General features: G+C 48.2%; 1 protein-coding gene across 1 annotated transcript in view; it reads right to left on the reverse strand.

The window, feature by feature from the left end:
• Nucleotides 1-18,114, reverse strand: part of LOC133515510 (uncharacterized) — a 56,897-nt gene that overhangs the window by 14,543 nt on the left and 24,240 nt on the right. The window contains exons 9-35 of the mRNA XM_061848056.1: nt 17,613-17,788; nt 17,046-17,171; nt 16,427-16,517; nt 15,930-16,041; nt 14,238-14,422; nt 13,757-13,954; nt 13,325-13,435; nt 12,679-12,795; nt 12,385-12,516; nt 11,702-11,853; nt 11,544-11,598; nt 8,611-11,090; nt 8,095-8,169; nt 7,886-8,003; nt 7,398-7,564; nt 6,789-6,962; nt 6,113-6,256; nt 5,461-5,631; nt 5,002-5,151; nt 4,662-4,858; nt 4,068-4,114; nt 3,753-3,892; nt 3,130-3,234; nt 2,268-2,441; nt 1,821-1,910; nt 1,331-1,465; nt 105-275 (exon numbers count right to left, since the gene is read on the reverse strand). Coding sequence (XP_061704040.1) covers nt 105-275; nt 1,331-1,465; nt 1,821-1,910; nt 2,268-2,441; nt 3,130-3,234; nt 3,753-3,892; nt 4,068-4,114; nt 4,662-4,858; nt 5,002-5,151; nt 5,461-5,631; nt 6,113-6,256; nt 6,789-6,962; nt 7,398-7,564; nt 7,886-8,003; nt 8,095-8,169; nt 8,611-11,090; nt 11,544-11,598; nt 11,702-11,853; nt 12,385-12,516; nt 12,679-12,795; nt 13,325-13,435; nt 13,757-13,954; nt 14,238-14,422; nt 15,930-16,041; nt 16,427-16,517; nt 17,046-17,171; nt 17,613-17,788 — 5,993 coding nt within the window. The remainder of the gene's footprint in view (nt 1-104; nt 276-1,330; nt 1,466-1,820; nt 1,911-2,267; nt 2,442-3,129; nt 3,235-3,752; nt 3,893-4,067; nt 4,115-4,661; nt 4,859-5,001; nt 5,152-5,460; nt 5,632-6,112; nt 6,257-6,788; nt 6,963-7,397; nt 7,565-7,885; nt 8,004-8,094; nt 8,170-8,610; nt 11,091-11,543; nt 11,599-11,701; nt 11,854-12,384; nt 12,517-12,678; nt 12,796-13,324; nt 13,436-13,756; nt 13,955-14,237; nt 14,423-15,929; nt 16,042-16,426; nt 16,518-17,045; nt 17,172-17,612; nt 17,789-18,114) is intronic.

An 18,114-nucleotide genomic window follows, 5' to 3' on the forward strand; every position in this document is an offset into this window, starting at 1 on the left:
TCTGCAGTTGCGCTCAGGACGAGTCTACAGCGCAGGTTAATTCGGCCACGGTCATCTCGGAGTACAGGTTTACGGAGCCCTGTGTGTAGGAGCCAACACAGTACCTGCATGTGGTGGTGTGACTCGAGCGCCTTAACCGCGAGCTTCGCGAGTAGCGCTCCCATGTCGGACAGCAGTAACGCCCGTCCGTTGAACTCCCCGGTCGCACCCAGGTCGCGTATACAGCGCACGGCCACCTCGGCTACGCTTATTTCGGAAAGCAGCTTTAGGGAACCCTGTGTGGAAAATAGTACATTATTGCAGAGGCTGGGAAAGGGCAATTCGTGGATGAGTTTCGATTTTGTCGGACGACGCGAAGCGCGAAGCGATTGCTGTTCCTGCCGAGACATATATAGGTAGTGCTTTTCTCCAAACATGTGAGGAAATAAAATAATCATAATATACGAGTAAGCATCAACCAGCTCTCAAATCGAACCTTCACATCAAAAACGTCAAAAACAAATACCCTATTTAATTATTTTTTAAAAGTTAAAGGCATAACTATTCTGCCAATCAGTACCATTCAATATAATTGTGCAATGTAAGCTGTATTTGCACGCATGAGATCCTTAAAAAAAAGTTATATAGTCTTTTTTTTACTAAGCAATATTCGCATGATCTTACACGACACGACTCTATCCTATAACTTGAAACGACGCGGAGCGGGTCGTGTAGACGGAGCCCGCGGCTATATTAATTGGCTGTTTGCGTTTGTCTTAGTGGATACATGTTTTTAAAAAGTAAAAAAACAATACAGTAATAATTTCCCGTCCGCTAAAACACGACAATAATGGTTTGATTTTTTTTATTTGAGTTTGGCCATAATGAAGATCTTCCCGTACTATTTTTGCTACAATAAGGTGAACATTTCCGAGCATATTGAAGAAAAAAATCATTACGGTAAATAATGAATGAATTTAAAATAAGGGGTTAATAAGTAGGTTTGAAAGAAGTCACTATTCGAAAGTCGAAGTCCTTCGCCTGAAAGCTAAAGTGAACCTTATATTCATGACATACGGCACAGTTTATCTCTTCGATAAACGCAACGCACGAGTAAAGACACACACACACGAGTGAAGAGGTAAGCGCTGGGTCACGTAAGCGGCCTGGTAGTGTACCTATCAGTTGCAAGCTAAACTAAACCTTGTTCTTGAAACATAGAGTACGGATTAACTTGCCGATGACAGGATGCACGAGCTACATTGCTCGCAATCGCTGGATCATGTAGATAGGCTAGTAGTGCAGCTGTGAGCTAAAGGGAGACTTGGCTGTGACATAGAATACAGTTTACCTTGTCGATGATTCGACGAACGAGTAGAGACACGTTGTGCGCTAGCGGTGGATCGTGTAGGCAGGTTGGTAATGTTGCTATCAGCGGAGCCGCGCAGTGTAGCATCTCGGGAGAAACATCCACCCAGATATCATCCTGAATAATTAAGCTTTATAAAAATTTGATTTTTGTAATGGGGCAGTCAATATTTTTATGAAAATTTGATTTGATTTCAAAATATATTTTATAATAAAAACTCAAAAAGCAAATTTTCGGGTCGATGAAATATTTCGTTTGCAGCACATATTTGAGCAACGGAGTATACATTTACTGATAGTCTCTAGATTGATAATAATAATACATATTATAGAAAAATTAAATTTGAAATCACAAATGATACCGGAACGGCAGGTGACACGTAAGTACACACAGCTGTCAACGTGCATACCCAATGAATGCAGCTCGCTACAATAAGAACTGAAATGAACAATAATTAGGTAATTAAGGGTACCTCAAGCTGGTCTTCCAACGGCACGTCGCACTTGGTGATAAGGGCGGCGCACGCTGCCGCCAGCTCTAACGAGCTCGGATACAAGGCTATCTGCAATTTTAATTAACAATGAAATTAGCAGGTTGTAACGATCCACGTCACTATAATAAAAGTGGGATTAGGTTAATCTTAAGTACCCGCAGTACCCAAGGACGCAGGAGCCTCCGTCCAAATCCACGATGATATCACAATACACAGGGTAAGGCACTGTGTTCAAGTCTAATGTCATCGCCGAATGTAGGTAGGTAATTGAACGATAGGCTTTGTTGTATTGAAGACAATGCGTACCTTATTGTTGTCCAGATACGTCGATAGAGATGCGTACGTCTTCGCGTCACGTTAATTCGCAAACCCAAGCACGAGCAGCGCTTCAGCTCCACCGCCTATATAAGATTGAAAACTGTGTACCTGGTTGGCAAGATGTCTGTAGAGGTACGTCTTCTGCGGCGCGCGTGGTAGCAGCGCGGGCACGCCGCGGCGCTGCAGCGCGCCCACCACGCGCAGCACGGCGGCGCGCACGCCCGCGTCGCGGTGGTTGGCGAGCACGACCAGCGCTTCAGGCTGGATGGCGCCTTGCATCGCCTAGACGGAATTGAAGGACTTTAGAATCTTAATGCGAATAATAATAAAGGTTATGTGTATTGTATAGTGACTATTTCTATGACCATAGACTAAACTCGATGTGCTAAACTTACAGAAGTTTTACTACGATATATATCTTACTCAAAGTAACAACGAAGCTGCTATAATCGTGATATTTTTTTAATAGGAATATATCGGGATGATTTGATTAATCAATAGTAATTTAGTTTTGTAACATTTGCTATTACTTCGCCCTAGTAAAGAACCTAAATCGAGATTGAATATTTAGCCATTTGAGGGTAGACGGGAACATTACACGATTAGAAGGCAGAACGACGAGGGACAGATCCAGGCAGTTTTCTATTTGGTTGGTTAACCGATCAATGTTTCAAGTACCCGAAAATGTAAAAACACATTGTTTACATTTATTTAACTACCTAAAGATATAGACTATAGTGCAGAGGAAACAGTGCAAAGTAATGTAGGTAAGTTGTGTAGTGGACAGTATAGATTCTAAGATGAAATTGCAACAAATAGCCTGTAGTAGCGGCCGCAACACACAACATATTTGTTGTGTGTTGCGGCCGCTACTACACGACACGTAGCGTTGAACACTATTGTGTTCAAAGTAATGTAGGTAGGTATATCAAGCAGTAAAAAGGACAAGTGGAAGGAGTATTAGAAATACCTGCGCCAAGTCATGCTCGGAGAGCAGTAAGATGGCGTCTCGCAGGAGAAGCAGTAGACCCTCGCAAGCCGTCCAGCCCGGAGCGGCGCCAGCGCGTACTCGTTTCTGTAATAATACTAGATTTTGACGTCCTTCGAACGTAACGTATGACAACAAGTTCTTCTCGTCTAGAATAATGAAACTACGTAATTAGATGATTAGATTGATTAGATACGTGAAATGCCACAGGACTTTGGGGTGTATATACCAACGGTAATTAAATATTATATGTAACAGTAGTTTATGTGACTGCTACATAATAAAAGGAATTAAAATACACGAGTGTGGGTTTAAGAAACAAACGAAGTGAGTTTCTTAAAAAGATCACACGAGTGTTTTAATGCCTATTATGTACAGTAACCTACACTATTTTATCTGCAGCCTGGCTTCAGTCGCAACAGATGTACTCGGCTGTCACCACCTGTCACCGGTTTCGTTCGCACCCGTTCAGCTACTGTCGGGTGCCATCAAACATCGCGCCCGCATGGAGCAGTTGGTAGGGGGCAGCCGATCTGGCCCGGTCCAGTTGCAGATGGTGGTATTAGCCTCTCGTCATAAGTTAATGTTGAGAATAAGATGCTTACCTCGTGATAGATGCCACTGGAGTACATCTCGACGGTTGTGTGTGCTACGTCGTCCACGTCGACGACTATGTATCCGCTGAGCGCGTCATCGGGCGCGCCCTCGTTCTCTACGACGGGGTCCATTATGTCATCGCTCGTTTCTAAACCGAACCAGAAATCAATGCATCAATTTTGACTTCGAATAATTAGGCTTTGAAGGGAAAGGAAGTCAATGACCAATTCATTTTCTGTTCTTAATGATTATTCAGCGAACAGTCGCTGTCACCGGGTGACTCATCGCTTTTAGTCGTATACACATATACATGATCAACTTACCAATATTTAAATCCGAATTCTCTGATGTTGATGAGATATTGTGTTTCCTGTAAACAAGTAATTTAGATATGTCATGTAGAAACTTGGCAATCTAAGTTGATAGTTCAGTTGTTGCGTTCAACCGTTAAATGGTACAACAGTTAAGAGTAAACTGAAATAAAGAGAGGAGAGGAATAGAGGGCTCCGTAAGGGCCTAAGGAATTGCAGTTACATGAGAAAATTCGACCCATACCGCTGTGACCCGGGTGGTCGAGCTGTTTTAGGCATCTGCCGCGTGAAGAGGACACTGGTTCGATTCCACCCCTGAGCACTGGAGGCCTTGGCCACTTTTTCTTTCATACATATGTAATATTTATTTAATAGTGTTTCTACTTGAAATAACACGAATGAAAATATTTCCATAAATAACTATTATTTAGGTTTCGTTAGGTTAGTTTAGCTCATCGTCGATACTAGCCTGCCCTCTTTGCCCTCAGCATGAACTCGCTGGTTTCTTGGGTGTTCGCTGATAGGAGAAGTAGTTCTGCCGCGAATGCTTGACAATAAAGCTGTCGCATGCATAAAGACCAATGGAAGAACTTGGTAGACACTGACCTGCCCTCCTTGATCTGCATGTTGATAATGCCTTTCATCAGCTTGCTGTCCTCCTCTCGCAGACTCCCGCTGTCAGTGGCCTCGGGCTCCGGGTCCCGCCGCCGCACCCTCATCATGAACTCGCTGTTGTCCTGCGTCTCTGCTGTTAGGAGAAAGTAGAAGTTCGCCCGCGAATGCGTCACGAACGTGTCGCTTGCCTGGTCGGAACAAAAATCAGATTTCGAAAACGTATTCTCAGCTCATTATATAGGGAGTTTTTGTATCAATTATAAAAAAGATACTGATATTTACCCAAATCATTTGTTTGAATCAAGGTCCTGATATAACGTCGAGGACATACCTGGTGCATCAGCAGCAGGAAGTCGCACAGCTCCGCCAGATGGCAGGGGAGGGGCGGCGAGCCGAGCAGGCCCCCCACCACCCCCACCAGGCAGGCGCCCGCCGCGTCAGGGCTGCGGCTCGGATTCTCCTCCGAGTTCAGAAAACGTTCCTGAAAGTAAACTCCTGGTATGTAATTGCCTCATTAGCATTCGTCATTCATAGCCCTACCGCGTTGAGATCCTTCGCTTTTCACTTGTTACGTAATCATCTATTGTACTCCAGAGACTTCCTAATTGCGAAAATAAATGAGACGTTCGCACCGTGACGCAACGCCCCATATAAAAAGCTCGCGGTCTGTGACGTCACAGTCTCGTCTCTACACAACCTAGTATATACATACAGCCCCAAAAGTGCAATGGGCCAATTTATGAATGAATCCATTCATAATGCGTCCATGCAATTTTTCAGCTCGCTGTACCTTGCAAGCAGCCAGCAATAACCGAAGCAGATGGTGCCGGTGCAGCTGCTGCTGGTTGAAGGCGCGCCAACGTCTTGCACCTGCGTCTTCTAGCAGCGAACGTATGCAGCACAACGTCAGTGCCCATAGGGAGCCGCGCATGCGCTCGCCCTCCGCTTCCCATTCGAGTTCCTGGATAACAACAGAACGATGTAAATAAAGAAGACAGCCGTGTGTAAGGGCTGGTAGTTCGCTAAAACTGACTATTCGCCTACCTCTACTGCAAGTCAGCTCAGAATGTGTGCAGGCTTTTTCTAAGGTCAGAAGTGACACCTAGGGCACACTCACCTCCTCTGTATCGCGGTTGGCTTGCTACAGTAGCGTATGCGATGCTGGCTGGTGTACCATCGCATCAGTGCCGCTGACCACAAATCCTGCTCCGGTGCTAGTCAACAAGGGGCTAGAACATTCTTCTATGATCACAGACATCTCTGGTCAAGTCCACATACCTCCTCCGTATCGAGATGACGGCTGGCTTGCACTAGAAGCGCTATTAACGCTGGCTCGCGCACCACCGCGTCGGTACCGCTAACCACCAATCCGGCTCCGATGGAAGTCAACACGGGGCTAGTGCTTCCTCTAAGGTCACAGACATCAAGGCAGTTCCACATACCTCCTCTGTGTCGAGATGGCGGCTCGCCTGCACTAATAGCGCTAGTAGCGCTGGCTCGCGCACCACTGCGTCAGCACCGCTGACTACCAATCCGGCTCCGGTGGTAGTCAACACAGGGCTGGTGCAGGCTTCCTCTAGCATCACCTGAGGATATACGCGCAAGATAGTAATATAAATAACACCATGTCGTGAATGTCCACCATATGTGGATGGGACTAGTATATTAGGAAAAGGGTCGAAAAGCAAACTATTGTTGGGTTAAAATAACCGACATATTCGCTTACTAAGCCCTATGGCTTCAAGTCAGTTATCAGTGGCAACTGATATCAATTACTGCTGATAACTGACTTAGGCAAGCCTCACGAGGAGAACTATACCCGAATGCCGAGCGGAGTTGATAGGTACACTTACTCTTAGGATAATCATTTCTAGCACGACTGGCCTAAAGGTCTTCCGAATGATCTCAAAACCTAAGAGAAAATAAAGTCGGGGTACCACAGGGCAGTATTTTAGGACCCCTATTGTTTATTATTTATATTAATGATCTGCCTCGTGCAGTCCAACATCCTACAGTTATGTTTGCCGATGACACAACCATCATCGTAGAAAGCCAAAATGTAGGAAATTATAATGCTATAGTGAATAACGTCTCAGAGAGTCTTCTTCTAATCTTTACCTGCAACATTCGGCTCGTAAGGCGGCACTTTGGCGCCCCGAACACTCGCAGTAGCAGCTCCAAGCCGTCAGCGCCGTGCAATGCTGACCGTAACCGGTTGTCAGCGCGGCACACGCGGAGAACTATACCCAATGCCATCGCCTGTTCTCCTGCGCTAGCCTCCATTTCTACCACCTGTGAGAAAACAGGGTTATTATCAAGAGACAAGAACCAACTTATGATAACTAACCCACTTTTCAATTATGGTCAATTACTTGAAATACCTCATCTCCTTATTCCTTTCAACAGAACATTCAATAGAGAGGTAACTACAACTCCTTGACTTTAAGTACCATGGTAGGGCTATGGTTGTCGGGAGATCACGACTGAGAACAATGATATGTGCGATATTTCAGAGCCTGCACACCTTCTAACACGGTGTCTCAGTTTATGCTTTTGACTCGGACACTACAGAATAAACCTTACTCACATAGACACATGGTGCATTAATAGCGAAGAGATATATCAGCATAGACTGCGGGTGCGATGCCGCAGTGGAAGGTCTTCCAGCGGTTCAAGCGCCGGACACTGGAGAATGAGCCTTATAAACACAAATACAAGGTACATTACCCTGGCAAAGAGATACAGTAGCACAGACGGCCCGCCCAGCATGTAGACTGCGGGCGCGATGCCGCAGTGTCCAGATGCTTTCCAGCGCACGGTCCAAGTGCATGCTAGCGGCTCGGGGACACAGGCGCCCGCCACTGGCTTCGGACCCGGGTTGCGAGTGGAAAATACTGGAGAAAAAAAGGTTTTACAGATTTAAATTTCTTTATCAAACAAAATGAATGTTCATTACAATACATTGTCAAAGTTTTGTGGCAATCTAATTATTATCTAATAAAATAATGGCGTAAGGTGTGCTGATTAACAACTCACTCTGAACTTTAAGTCAGTTGATAACCTTAAAATCAAAAAAATCATACTACTACACATGTTTCTCGAAGAATTCTAACAAAAGTGATAGAAAAAGTGCATATTCATTATTGTCTTTCAAATTCTCTGGCTTTGGTTTTGAAACGACGTCTATTGACTTAAAACGAACGTCTACTCCATACCTGTGGGTAATGGCGTCGTCTGGTGGTAGAGATTGACGATATTAGGTGCGTGCGCGCTGAAGGATAACAACAGATTCTCATTCAGCTCACGTAGCGCTGCTCCGGACATATCGTACACCTAACCATACCATCATACATTAGTATTGTTTATCTGTAATATTATATTAGACAATGATGATCATATGAGAAAGAAGATCTTGTTAGCTTACCTGATCCCAATCGATGTTTGAATCGAGCACGTTTGGAGTCAAGAGTCTTGAGTAGTTTGGTATTTCATTATCGACCTGTAAATAAAAATTTGACGGTTTTATAGCGTCCTTCAAGTTTTCGTGAAAACTTCTTTCGAGTTTATCGAGTTAAAATGTTGCCTGTTTCTGACAAGCTAAAATGTCAAAATAACGGATAAACACAAGCGATTATCAACTGTTCGTTAAATTTTACAGACTTTGGAATCACGCAATAAGAATTTTACTTTAAAGGATTATTTATGTTCAAGAAAAAAAATATACATTTAAGATTTAACTTGAAGAACTCTTTAACGTCCAATGGACTGGACACTTATGTCTGGAGGCCAATAGTTCTCTCAAGAATACTGAAGCCAAAATAGCCCCCACTGCCGCCATCCGACCGCAGCGCACAGCCTCCCGCTTTCTCTTCTTCAGCCTTCTCAGTTCGACAGGCATCCACGATTTCTGTAAGTGAACTGTAGACGATACAAGGCTCACCTTGCACGCGAGGTGCGGGTGCGGCGCGGGCGCGTGCGCGGCGGCGTGCAGCGCGGCGGCGGCGCCGAGCACGGGCGCGCGGTACACGCAGCAGCCCGACATGTGGTAGCCGCCGCGGCCCGCGGCCGAGTGAACAAGGCTCACCTTGCACGCGAGGTGCGGGTGCGGCGCGGGCGCGTGCGCGGCGGCGTGCAGCGCGGCGGCGGCGCCGAGCACGGGCGCGCGGTACACGCAGCAGCCCGACATGTGGTAGCCGCCGCGGCCCGCGGCCGAGTGAACAAGGCTCACCTTGCACGCGAGGTGCGGGTGCGGCGCGGGCGCGTGCGCGGCGGCGTGCAGCGCGGCGGCGGCGCCGAGCACGGGCGCGCGGTACACGCAGCAGCCCGACATGTGGTAGCCGCCGCGGCCCGCGGCCGAGTGAACAAGGCTCACCTTGCACGCGAGGTGCGGGTGCGGCGCGGGCGCGTGCGCGGCGGCGTGCAGCGCGGCGGCGGCGCCGAGCACGGGCGCGCGGTACACGCAGCAGCCCGACATGTGGTAGCCGCCGCGGCCCGCGGCCGAGTGAACAAGGCTCACCTTGCACGCGAGGTGCGGGTGCGGCGCGGGCGCGTGCGCGGCGGCGTGCAGCGCGGCGGCGGCGCCGAGCACGGGCGCGCGGTACACGCAGCAGCCCGACATGTGGTAGCCGCCGCGGCCCGCGGCCGAGTGAACAAGGCTCACCTTGCACGCGAGGTGCGGGTGCGGCGCGGGCGCGTGCGCGGCGGCGTGCAGCGCGGCGGCGGCGCCGAGCACGGGCGCGCGGTACACGCAGCAGCCCGACATGTGGTAGCCGCCGCGGCCCGCGGCCGAGTGAACAAGGCTCACCTTGCACGCGAGGTGCGGGTGCGGCGCGGGCGCGTGCGCGGCGGCGTGCAGCGCGGCGGCGGCGCCGAGCACGGGCGCGCGGTACACGCAGCAGCCCGACATGTGGTAGCCGCCGCGGCCCGCGGCCGAGTGAACAAGGCTCACCTTGCACGCGAGGTGCGGGTGCGGCGCGGGCGCGTGCGCGGCGGCGTGCAGCGCGGCGGCGGCGCCGAGCACGGGCGCGCGGTACACGCAGCAGCCCGACATGTGGTAGCCGCCGCGGCCCGCGGCCGAGTGAACAAGGCTCACCTTGCACGCGAGGTGCGGGTGCGGCGCGGGCGCGTGCGCGGCGGCGTGCAGCGCGGCGGCGGCGCCGAGCACGGGCGCGCGGTACACGCAGCAGCCCGACATGTGGTAGCCGCCGCGGCCCGCGGCCGAGTGAACAAGGCTCACCTTGCACGCGAGGTGCGGGTGCGGCGCGGGCGCGTGCGCGGCGGCGTGCAGCGCGGCGGCGGCGCCGAGCACGGGCGCGCGGTACACGCAGCAGCCCGACATGTGGTAGCCGCCGCGGCCCGCGGCCGAGTGAACAAGGCTCACCTTGCACGCGAGGTGCGGGTGCGGCGCGGGCGCGTGCGCGGCGGCGTGCAGCGCGGCGGCGGCGCCGAGCACGGGCGCGCGGTACACGCAGCAGCCCGACATGTGGTAGCCGCCGCGGCCCGCGGCCGAGTGAACAAGGCTCACCTTGCACGCGAGGTGCGGGTGCGGCGCGGGCGCGTGCGCGGCGGCGTGCAGCGCGGCGGCGGCGCCGAGCACGGGCGCGCGGTACACGCAGCAGCCCGACATGTGGTAGCCGCCGCGGCCCGCGGCCGAGTGAACAAGGCTCACCTTGCACGCGAGGTGCGGGTGCGGCGCGGGCGCGTGCGCGGCGGCGTGCAGCGCGGCGGCGGCGCCGAGCACGGGCGCGCGGTACACGCAGCAGCCCGACATGTGGTAGCCGCCGCGGCCCGCGGCCGAGTGAACAAGGCTCACCTTGCACGCGAGGTGCGGGTGCGGCGCGGGCGCGTGCGCGGCGGCGTGCAGCGCGGCGGCGGCGCCGAGCACGGGCGCGCGGTACACGCAGCAGCCCGACATGTGGTAGCCGCCGCGGCCCGCGGCCGAGTGAACAAGGCTCACCTTGCACGCGAGGTGCGGGTGCGGCGCGGGCGCGTGCGCGGCGGCGTGCAGCGCGGCGGCGGCGCCGAGCACGGGCGCGCGGTACACGCAGCAGCCCGACATGTGGTAGCCGCCGCGGCCCGCGGCCGAGTGAACAAGGCTCACCTTGCACGCGAGGTGCGGGTGCGGCGCGGGCGCGTGCGCGGCGGCGTGCAGCGCGGCGGCGGCGCCGAGCACGGGCGCGCGGTACACGCAGCAGCCCGACATGTGGTAGCCGCCGCGGCCCGCGGCCGAGTGAACAAGGCTCACCTTGCACGCGAGGTGCGGGTGCGGCGCGGGCGCGTGCGCGGCGGCGTGCAGCGCGGCGGCGGCGCCGAGCACGGGCGCGCGGTACACGCAGCAGCCCGACATGTGGTAGCCGCCGCGGCCCGCGGCCGAGTGCCCGACCAGCAGGTGCGTTGGGGTCACTTTGCGGACCAGGATGCCTGCGTAAGGATGTATTTGTAGCTTAGTTAGGTATCTTACAAAGTTAGGTTAGTTTAAATTAGACTCAAAAGCTTGCGAAAAGTTCGTTTATATCTACAGGGTTTTTATTTATAATCAGTCACGAGGAGCTTAATTTAACACATTTATGACATAACAACAAAAGCCTTATCCCCTTATTATTAAATCTTAGCAATCTCTTACAAACCTGAATAACGCCATTAGGTCCTAAACCCACCGTTACTCGATGCAGGTGAGCACAAAAAAATAGTAGAAGACGAAATGTAAGGCTTATTATTTTTCTGACAGAGGAAATATATTTCCCAACCTGATTTTGAACTTTATTTCAAAATGATAGGGTTCAATTTTGCATAATATATGACACCCTTATGCCTTATAGAGGGTTAATGTACAAATTTATAACTACGTCAAACCGAACACTGGAACACTCTTACCTTGTAAAGGCAAAGACACAGTTTCACACTCGCATCCATCTATGTAAAGTGTCACCTGAAAACAAAAAAAGATTAAACAAAAAAAATCGCCAATCAAAATCGAACAATTAATAATTGATGTTCATCAAAGCGGCTGATTCAATTATTCCGTCACTAACCTGTATGTGTATTTTTCGTTTATGCACGACCTCTTTAACGTTAAGGGCTACACAGCACCACTGCGCGGGTGGTAGGGCTGCGTCCACGCGGGTCTCGCTCAGCACTTTGTAGCATGATGTTTCGGGGCGCGAAAGACGTAGTGTGAACGTACCTGAATAGATAACAAGTTACTATAATAGTATTTTATACAATCGTGATATAATAGAGAGCTTTTCAGTCGAATATCGTGTTTAGGCAACGAAGCTTGCTGAGTTGCCTAAGTAAGGTAAGTAAGGTAGGTAGGTTGATTATATCTCTATTATATACAATACTTTTTCTACGAGTCTTCTAAAATAATACTTGTTTTATCTATAAATCCTAAATAATTAATGAAAATTGATAAGTATCTCAGTAGACAAAAATGTAGACATAAACGCACGAACCGTGGAAGCGTGGCGGCACGTGATTGGTAATTCTTTTTTCAGTTGATTACAGCGTATCGAAATGAATCTTATAGTTGAGCGGGAGCTCATACATGAAAAGTACGCAATTATAGTTTGGTATACGAAATCTTAATTCAACCATTACAGTCGACGAGTAGTTGTCAGATAATGTGCTATATTTTATTCAACACCTTCGTCAATTTGTGTACATTATTTATTTACTTATTTACTATGATAAAATAAAACAAGCGCGTACACACCAGAGTCTGTGTGCAACCAAAGCTCGAGCAGGAGCGAATCGTGTCCAATAGTCAGGACGTGTAGCTCCGAGTTTACGTCTTTTTCCATCGCGTCCAGCGAACGCTCTGAGCCCTTCCATTCATTTGCTGGTTCTGTAAAAAAGAATACCCATTTAAATTGTTTAATTAAGAAATTAAACCGGTTTCCATTATGAGAGATTCCTCTTTCAGAAATATTTCGGTCTCCTGTTGTTCTTTCCGCAATCAAAATTCAACCCTGTAATAGTTAAAAGGCGGTTTACACGGATACAGTACCGTTGGGCGGATGGCGACGTAGCCAGGCAGTGAGAGCGAAGCCCTGCAGCCACGGCGCCCAGCCCGCGCCCTCCGCGCCGCACCGCGCCGCGTGCAAGGCCCATGCCGAGTTCAAACCTGGTGTACAAAAGATTTATTTTATAGTGGGGATCAAATACTAGCACACTTGGCCGCAACGTAGTTGAGGGGTCATTGTTGTCAAATTCAAAATAATGCTTAGTGTTATTTTTAGTGATCGGCGATACGTCATCAAACCCGACGCGCCGCTCTCGGGGCAGTTCATATACCGGGTGTTTCCTGTAACACGAGCAAATAATTAAACCATATATTGTACTCCTAAAACGATATAACTTTTGATTAACAACTTTTAAAAATTATGAAATCTTTAGATTTTAACTTTTTCAAACAAATTTATTATTATTTTCAATGTACGCTGACATCAGTGTGTTTGACGTTGCTTGTCACGCTTTAAACATATCAAAATTCGCAATACATTGCGTCTTAGAATTAATTTCAATGTGTAATAAAAATCAAAACATAAGTTATTTTTCAAAGTTGTTGAACAAATGTTGGTCAGTTTGAGGAGTACATTCCACAGTTTAATTTATTGCTCCTGTTACAGGAAACACCCGGTATTAGTACTAACCGGCCTTTAGATGAGCCTCTCGAAAGCCCCGCGCCGCCGCCTCCGCGTGTGCACTGTGCGCCGGAGCGCTCACGTCCTCGAAGCCGTCCTTCCGCCCCAGGGGCCCGGCGTCTGTTTAACAAAAACCAAATATTACCAAAGCGGTACACAGAATTTCACTTGATGGCCTAGAACTCTGCGGAAGTTAACGGAACTGGATAGAATAAGGCGTTAAAGACTCACGAAAAAAAGTGCGGTTTAAAAATAACTTCCATTAGATATCCGCTGGCTAATTTTCATTTACGCTTACAAGGACCGGAGTCGCTGTGACGTCCCGAAACAATTCATCTGCTATTTATGTTTTCTCCATCGAAACTTCGTTAGCGCGATGTGCAAGATGCCTCAGCCAATACAGCGACATCTAACCGACTATCCGTCCAACTTCACTCTCACCTGTAGACTGAGTGACAGGGAAGGCAAGCACGGCAAGCGGCGCGGGCTCCGCGTCCCCGGCCAGCCGAAGCAGCGCAGGTAATAGCGCCGGCAGCGCCGCCCGCCGAGCGCATAGCCGCAGCAGCAACGCCAGCTCCGAGGCGCTAATCGAACGCATGGCCACCACGTGGATTAGCTCTAAGATGCTGCGCTGAAGCTCTGAGGGCAAACAATTTTTGTGTATAGTCTAGGTAGCGAATGTTGAACAGAAAATTAAACGGTAGGTATGGGCAAGGTAAAAATCGGTCACAACCATCCCAAGTCAGATTCCCGAAATTAAAGTCTAAGAAGATTCTCATGAATGTTATGTGAGGTTCTGTTCCATGTCGTACCAACTTGATAAGGATGATGAGATCAGCCCAGCGCAGTGGCGAGGTGCGTGTAGCACGTAGGAACACAACCACCTTACTGCCCAAAGGGCTTGGATAACGCAGTTGCTAACCTGCAAGATCGGGATCATTCAACTCCAGTAAGGCGGCAGTCTTGGGGCCCAGCAGCCGGCCCAGCAGCGGCGGGGGCGGGGCCCGAGCGCGCCCCAGCGCGGCGGCGAGGCGCGTGCAGCACGCGCGCGCTAATGACGCGCCCGACGCGCGCGCGCCTTCTTGCCCGTTGGGTTCCGATACTAGTCTATAACATACAATTTTTCTCTAATAAATTGTTAATATGAAAATGTTCTCTTATACTTTACTTGAATGCCCGAGATGATCTACAAAATCTGATATCTATTTAGATCTCTATTATTTTGTCAGTGATGTCACTATATATATATGATTTGAATCACATGTACGGTAGTCGGTTCCCTAACGTAAGTATCCAGTTTTCTATACAATAGTATGGCTAACTTGGTTACTTTAGTTGGGGCCAAGTTGGGGGACCGACCGTACCTAAATATACTGTGTTATGATTAAATGAAAAAACGTATCATCACAAAATAATTACTACTACTAAAAAGCAAAACTATTTGGAAAAATCGAACTGACTTTTACGACTATAGTGTTCAATAATAATTAGGTGTGGCAGTAATACGGCTTCGAAGAAAAAACGGTACTTACAGTCGCAAGGTGAACTAAACAGCTAAGATAATCTCATTACTACATTGTAACATATGTAAAGATAACTCGTCAGGTTTTAAGATAATCCTATATATTACTATATACTAAGTAATTTAAAAACAACTGTTATTGTGTGAATTAAATATCAGTTATCAATTAATAATTATACCAATTTTGTAATGAGGGTTTAATGAAAATTTATAAGAGATAGGTAACCATTCAAAATCAAAGATATATATCCTCTATTTATGCCGCAGATTAGACGTACAAGTAGATGCAATTTTATGTTTACATCTAAAACCCAAATTTTTGTAAATAATTTTATCAAGCGGTCGCGCTCCCAAACTAAATAATACGTAAGCGGACATGCGCGTAGGGTTGTCATATAAAAAATGGAATATCCTGACATCACCCTACAAATCCTAATATTTCCTGGACGGTAATGTACTCAAAAATGACCCAGTGTGCAACTTGTTAACTCGCCATCATATGCCGTAGCTACAGCATAACCTTCCATTTCCTCTGCCCAACTCCAAACTTTTAACTTCTAGTGGTTTTTTGAGGTTTCTAAAAAAATCCTGACACTCGCCAAGTCTCCCGCAATCCTGACATAGGACCAAAAATCCTGACATGACAGCGGAAATCCTGTCGTATGACAACGAGTTTAGCTTGTATTTATGTTTCTATATTTATAGCGGTGGTGGCAGAGTGGATATGACGTCCGACTTTCAATCCGGAGGTCGCGTGTTCAAATCCTGGCTCGTACAAATGAGTTTTTCGGAACTTATGTACGAAATATCATTTGATATTTACCACTAGCTTTTCGGTGAAGGAAAACATCGTGAGGAAACCTGCATACATCTGCGAAGAAATTCAAAGGTGTATGTGAAGTCCTCAATCCGCATATAGCCCGAGCCCTCTCGCACATGAGAGGAGGCCTGTGCCCAGCAGTAGGACGTATATAGGCTGAATTATTATTATGTTCTATCAACTAGGGGTGACCAGTGATTTACGCATATTACAATACATGGATGTAAATTATCTAAATAAAGAACTTTTATACATTATAAAATGGTACTTACTTGTGTATTAGGTCTGTGAGTATATCTAGTACGATGACGCATAGTTCGGGGTGTGCCAGCCGCCCGCTTTCCGCGTACTGAAAGCATGCTGGCCCCAAAGCAGGCTCTGTCCCTAAGTAACACAAATGTAAACATTTAAAACGATTATAGTATATTTTATTGCAAGTATGCAAAGTGTGTCATTATTCCATTATGTACGAGCCCCAAGATGTCTTTTATGAGTATGTATAGGCGTATAAAAGACACAGGAAAAGTACATAAAAGCGGGGACCAGCAGTTCGCAAAAACGAACTTTGCGAACGCTAAGCCACGTAAAGTACCCCTTTTTGAGCAACTGTATTAAAAACGATGTTTTCATGTAATTTGGACCCGAGTCGTAAGACGAATAAACAGCACATTCATAAAAATCGGCTCGATTTTGATATATTATGATGATATGACTAGGCATGTCTCATGTTTGCATTTGAAAATATGTACAGAATAGAATAGGTACTCACCAGTAGCGCTGCTCAGAGAAGACAACGATTCCGACACTTTGCGTGATTTGTACGTTGACAGCAGGTCAAATTTGCCTATTTCCACGTCTGCCTGCAAACCAATATGCTTTATATACTTTCGGTTATACGTCCCTACTGCGTAAGAAACCCTACTCGACGAATATGGACATCGACATGCATCTGAAGTATATACTCGTAGAGGGGTCAATCAACTGTTAATAACGGTCAGTTGCTCTGTTAATGTTTTCTGCGTTATTCTTAAGAACTGATCAAGTGCGAGTCGGACTCGCGCCCCGAGGGTTCCGTACATCACATGTTTTTTAACAAAGATTTTTTTTTGTAAGTTCGACTCTATTTGATATTATTACACAATGCATTACTTTTGTCTCCCACGTTACGGCCAGAATGACAGCTACAAAACTTGACTGGCCCAAAATCACACTTGTATGAATAAATGACCGTCTAAGTTAAAACAATTAAGAAAAGTTCTTAGATATCAAGGAGTGAAATTGATTCATTACAAATGAGGTATATTCTAATAGTTAGTTAGTTGCAGCCCGCCTTGATCTTTTTAGTCTAATTTGAGCTTTCTTCACAATGTAATAAGGTGTAAAGTTACCTCGTACCCCTCGTCGGCGCGGTAGTAAGGCTCGCTGTGCTCGGACGCGTAGGGCCCTGCAACGCTCTCCTCGCTAGAGGAGCCTTCTACGGAGCTGCTGCCGGAGGGACAAAGGAGGGGCGGTACCTGATAAACCAATACGAACTATTACGTAAAATACAGTTAATGAAGTTATCAAGACAGAAAAGTATTACGGTAATGAGATTATAATAATAACCAGTAGGTAAGTCAGGTTTAAAAACACTTAATTGATTTATATTTTTAAAATTAATTTAAAAGCCACGACACAGCTTTCTTAGATCGGTCGTGATCTGTGCCCGCGTTCAGTAACGCTCGACCTACCGCGCGCCATTCTTGGAACAATCCTGCAAGCGTCACTACAAAGAACAAACCTTTACCTGCGGCGGTGGCGGTGGCATGGCGTACACATCCCTGGGTTCAGCTACAGCGACGAGAACTGGCGCCGTGCATAGAACTCGCAACTCCGTGCTTCCGTCGGCGCCCGTTGTTCACTACCGGTCGAATACCGCGTAACTTATGGGATAGGGTCCAAATGTCACTACAGACCTTTGCTTGCGGTGGAGGCGGTGGCATGGCGTGCGCAGCGCTTGGTTCAGCAACAGCTACGCGTACTAGTGCCTCACACAACGCTCGCAACGCCGCGCTACCGTCAGTGCCCCCGTTGTTCAGCGCCGCTCGGACCACAGCGCAGCTGGCCTCTTTTGAACGGTTGGATGTTACGTCTGAAATGTTCACTGTGGATATTGAATATGTCCTGGTAAAACATTTGCATACGATTTACATCGACCGAGATGGGATTATTGAGCGATAGATCTCACGAGGAGTCAACAGGATGATAAGCTGTGTGTCATTTAAATACTTATAACCTTTAACAACTACATACATGCAATGTTCAAATTCCTTAGATATCTAGTAAGACTCACTCTGGCCCTTAGTTGCCTGGTCCGGTCGATTTGAATCGTTCAGTTGAATACTCGTAAGAAACGTATACAGTAGCGTGTCCTCCTAGCTAAACAACATACGCAATTATTGGAGCGTTGTTCAGGCG

The sequence above is a fragment of the Cydia pomonella genome, chromosome 2, assembly GCF_033807575.1.
Source record: "Cydia pomonella isolate Wapato2018A chromosome 2, ilCydPomo1, whole genome shotgun sequence".
Classification (NCBI taxonomy): Eukaryota; Metazoa; Arthropoda; class Insecta; order Lepidoptera; family Tortricidae; genus Cydia; species Cydia pomonella.